Here is a 4,429-nt window from a genome sequence, read left to right as displayed (position 1 = left end):
GAATATACTTATTTATTAGTATAACAACTTTCACATATTTGTATTCATTTATAAATAATTTACAACATCAATATAACTTATTTTATAGTAATATAAAAACAAATATCAACATATAAATTTACCATATCATTATAAATGTGTATTATTCATACAAGAATATTATTGTTTATTGTTTTTATCTGCATATATTCATAATGAATAAAACCAAAAAACATTAATAAAAAAAAAAACTAAAAAATCCCTAACTGTCTTTTGCTGATTTATCAGCTCCAACTATTTCTGGACAAGTACGTAAATTGTGTGGAACTCGTTTTCCACATCTTGAACACATTCTATGTTGTTTTTTAGAATTTTCATATGCTACTTCACCTACACTTGGAATTCTTTTCTTGATTCCAGAACCTTTATTGCTTTGAACTTCAGGAACATGAATATTAATCTCTTCTGGAATAGGAATAGTAACACCCAAATGCTTGCATACAACTTCACCATCTGTCTTGTTTTTCAATCCAGGAGAAATATAATCACTCTCAAATTCCTTCAACAACATTTGTTGCTTCTCAGCAAACAAGGCAATCTCTTTTTGTCATCTCTTACAATATCCAAACATGATTCAAAACTATAATATGAATCATTGACTAGCTTTACATTCTCACAATCACCTTAATCGGATTGAACGGAACTAAAACGATAATTTCTTGATATCACATCCTTTCTCCATCTCTTTAAAATGTACCTTTCAAGAATTTCTTTAACATCACATCTCATCATTATTGTAAAAGCATGTCTGCATAAAACACTCATACGCTTAAAATGTTCTCAACTAAAATTTATTTCTTTTTCTTCAGCTTTTATTTCAACCTGATACAAAAACAAAATTTACACATTTACATTCATATAAGAATACTCATATCAACACTCATATATTCATATATAAATATTATCATATTCATATATTAATATTCTCATATTCATATATGAATATTATTACATTTTTCAAAAAAAACTAGTAAAATTACCTTAAATTCATTTTTAAATTCACTTTTACTGTTGTTGTGCTACACATTGTAAACTTCCCAACCATCTTCAATACCAACATATGAGTATGTACAGAAAAAAACATGCTTTGTATATTTCTTTTTGCACCTCAAAAAATAATATACTTGTATAAACCTTTGATGCTTGCAGTTCTATTTCTCGAGGTGTTTGCATTTTATATGATGATTTCTTTGATGCCTTATCAAGATCTCGTTGAGTATTCATTTGCTTTTGAATGCCAGTTTCGTAATTCATCATGAAACTCAAAAGTAAGTTCCCACTTTCTGAGTATGTATTAAAGAATGAATTCATACTCTCTGACCTCGATGTAGTCTTCATCAAACCACACATTGGAATATCACTAAAATATCCAGGTATCCATGAATCACGTATTGTAAACATGTCTTTAAACCATCTTGTGTCTTCAAGATTGAATTCCTTCATAAGCAAACCCCACTTCACCTAAAAAACATCAGGTTTCATATTAATGTCCCAAACAAGCTTTGAAAACCTTTTTCTAAAGTCTATGTTAGTAAATAAATCATCTGATATCTGTATTTAAACAAAAATATTCATAAATGAATAAATAATAATAAGTAAAATAACAATCAATATTCATAAATGAATATACTAATAAGTAATGTATTTGAAATATATTAAAATAATACCTTTTTTCAACTTTTTCATTATATGCCACATACATAATCGGTGCTTTGAATTACGAAACACATTCTCAACAGCTTGTTTTTTTGCAGCATTTTGATCGGTTAAAACAAGTGTTGGTTTTTTCCCATGAGTTTTAAGAAATGCTTTAAGCAACCAAGAGTAAGACTCAATGCTTTCATTGGTTAGCAACCCAGATCCAACAGTAACAGGTTTTTTAGGATAGTCAATAGCAGTAAACGGAACAAAAACCATTCGATACCTAACACATAAAAAAATGTTCATTAAAGTCAATTTTTGATGTATTAATAATTGAATATAAAAATATTCATATATGAATAAGCTATAAACAAAATTAGATAAAATAACTTACTTGTTTGTTCGGAAAGTCGCATCAAACGAGTTAACATCACCAAATTCAGCATAATATGCCTTCTCCATTTTATCAGCCCAAAACATACAGTCCAAAACATCATCTTAACAATTAAACTCAAATGAGTAATTTCGATAATGAGCTCGACGGTCATTCATTGTGTTTACTATCATCTGGGCATCGTTATAACCAATAACCCTGTTGATATCTCTCCTTAAATTTTTATAGTCAACTACTTTTGGCTTTACAAACTCATACCCACCTCTCAAACTTGTCCTCAACTTATGAGCCATAGTTGGACCTATTTTTGATGTGGAAGCATGCACAATAAACTCTTTTTCTGAATATGACATTTGTCTCGCTTTTTTTTAAATCGCTTCTCTTCTTAAGTGGATGATTGTGAAGTTCATCAAACTGAAAAAATTTATAATCTGGAGTTCCATACACAGATTCAAATATAATCTTTGCTTGACAACCAATAGCTCTTGAATTTGAATTTCGTTTCCTCCTAACACCACTTGTACCTAATGTGTCACAAGATTTCTTTTTTTTTTTACCACCACGATTACATATAACATGTTTCTTCTTTATAATCTTGTTATCAAACCTTGACTGTGTGCTCAGTCTAACATCAAAACCACCATTTTCAGCATACTCGGAATACATTTTGATAGCCAACTTTAATGATTTGAAGATTAAACCCTTAAATGGAATAAGTTGAACATGTACATCTGGCTTATAGACATGTTCTCCAATTACATCATCACAATATTGTGCATCATGTACTGAACTTGAAGATTCACCACCTAAAATAATAATGCATGGATAAAACAATAACATATATGAATACATCAAACTCATATATATAAAACAAAAAATATTCATATATGAATAAAAACATTCATATTTGAATACATAAAATTCATGAGGATTCAAAATATATAAAATAAAACATAACTTATTCATATATGAATAAAACGAAAAAAATAAAAAATTCGAAATTACAAATATCACACGATTATTTATATATGAATCAGACAATAATTTATTCATATTAACATATTAATATGTAAATAAATGATAATCAACAAAATTAAAAACAACAAAATAATTCAATAACTGATACCTTCAAAAAATGAGTTATCAACATCTTCTTCTTCACTCTCACTCATAGAAGAATACAAATCACTATCAATAACACTAGAATTCGACATAATACACCAAATGATCTATATAAATAAACAAAAACAATCTTAATATCGAATATAACGAATATATCTCACAAAAAAAGTCGTAAAGATGAAAACCTGGTTAATTACGAATATATCTCACCTCAACGTATAAAATATCTGAAAGAAACTCAAATCATATATGATCAGATGATGTAATTAAGCAATCTCTCTCGGTACAGAGCGTAAATACTACAACGATATATCCGATTAAAAATTAAATCAGTTCCGATTCGAAATAAATATCTCAAACTACTTAGCAAAAATCCGATGAAATAACTCCAACACATATTCGAAACTTGATAATCTTGATAATGAACTCCGATTAAACAACATCAAAACGAAGATAATAAGCGTAATTCCAAACAAATTATAAAAAGCAATAATCTTGATAATGAACTCCGATCTATCCGATTCAAACGATATACATACCTGATCAAATCGGCGGAAACTGAATACGAAGTAGAAAACTGAAACACAAATGCGAAACTTCACGATTAATGGAATGAATACGTATAATTGCTAACGAGTTATATAAAGAAAATAATCTTGATAATGAATTCCTCATATCCGATTCAAACGAGATAAAGATATCATCAAATTGGAAACTGATAACAACGAACAGGTAAGTTCTATGTAAAAAAGTTGCTAATTTACAAAGATACCCTTAATGAAAATGGACATGCGATTTTTTTTTAATTTGAACATGTTAGATAAATGATTGGTTGAGAATGATTCCCCAATGCTCAACCTTTTTTTTTCTCAATTGAACCTATATATATATATATATATATATATATATATATATATATATATATATATATATATATATATATATATATATATCCTCTATCCTAATAAAAGACTCTTTTTTTGTCCACTTGTCATCCTTTTAGAGCTATGTTTTGCCACGTGGCAATCTCTCCTACATTTTATTAAATGTTTTCCCGCTCAAGAATTGCTTTTATTTTACACGAACCTATCCCTAAAAATCAGCAGTTAAATTTGAAATATAGATATACATGATCTAATACCATAAATAAAGACTTTTAATTGTAGATAATTAAAATACATTTAATCCCTAACTTTTTGTGCATTTTGAATTCTGATCCGATTTCGATACCTC

General features: G+C 27.9%; 1 protein-coding gene across 1 annotated transcript; it reads right to left on the bottom strand.

Moving 5' to 3' along the window:
* Positions 1-851: 851 nt before the first annotated feature.
* LOC145061894 (protein FAR1-RELATED SEQUENCE 7-like) lies at positions 852-3,288 on the bottom strand. The gene is made up of 7 exons (XM_079009476.1): positions 3,201-3,288; positions 2,401-2,880; positions 2,075-2,177; positions 1,768-1,963; positions 1,174-1,500; positions 1,020-1,084; positions 852-861 (listed from the first exon to the last, which is right to left on the bottom strand). The coding sequence occupies exons 1-7, from the start codon at positions 3,286-3,288 to the stop codon at positions 852-854; spliced, it is 1,269 nt and encodes a 422-aa protein (XP_078865602.1).
* Between the last annotated feature and the right edge of the window lie 1,141 nt (positions 3,289-4,429).

The sequence above is a fragment of the Lactuca serriola genome, chromosome 7 (genome assembly GCF_051521515.1).
Source record: "Lactuca serriola cultivar US96UC23 chromosome 7, Lser_US96UC23_V15, whole genome shotgun sequence".
In the NCBI taxonomy this organism is placed as follows: Eukaryota; Viridiplantae; Streptophyta; class Magnoliopsida; order Asterales; family Asteraceae; genus Lactuca; species Lactuca serriola.
The sequence above is the reverse complement of the archived record's forward strand: the minus strand, read 5'-3'. Positions and strand labels throughout refer to the sequence as shown.

What these genes read in the sequence shown, in the direction of transcription:
- LOC145061894 (XM_079009476.1), bottom strand. Translation starts at nt 3,288, where the DNA reads ATGTCGAATTCTAGTGTTATTGATAGTGATTTGTATTCTTCTATGAGT. An exon ending in TGATAACTCATTTTTTGAAG is followed by an intron (nt 2,881 to 3,200) that starts GTATCAGTTATT and finishes TTATTATTTTAG; the next exon opens with GTGGTGAATCTTCAAGTTCA. An exon ending in GCGACTTTCCGAACAAACAA is followed by an intron (nt 1,964 to 2,074) that starts GTAAGTTATTTT and finishes TTTATGTGTTAG; the next exon opens with GTATCGAATGGTTTTTGTTC.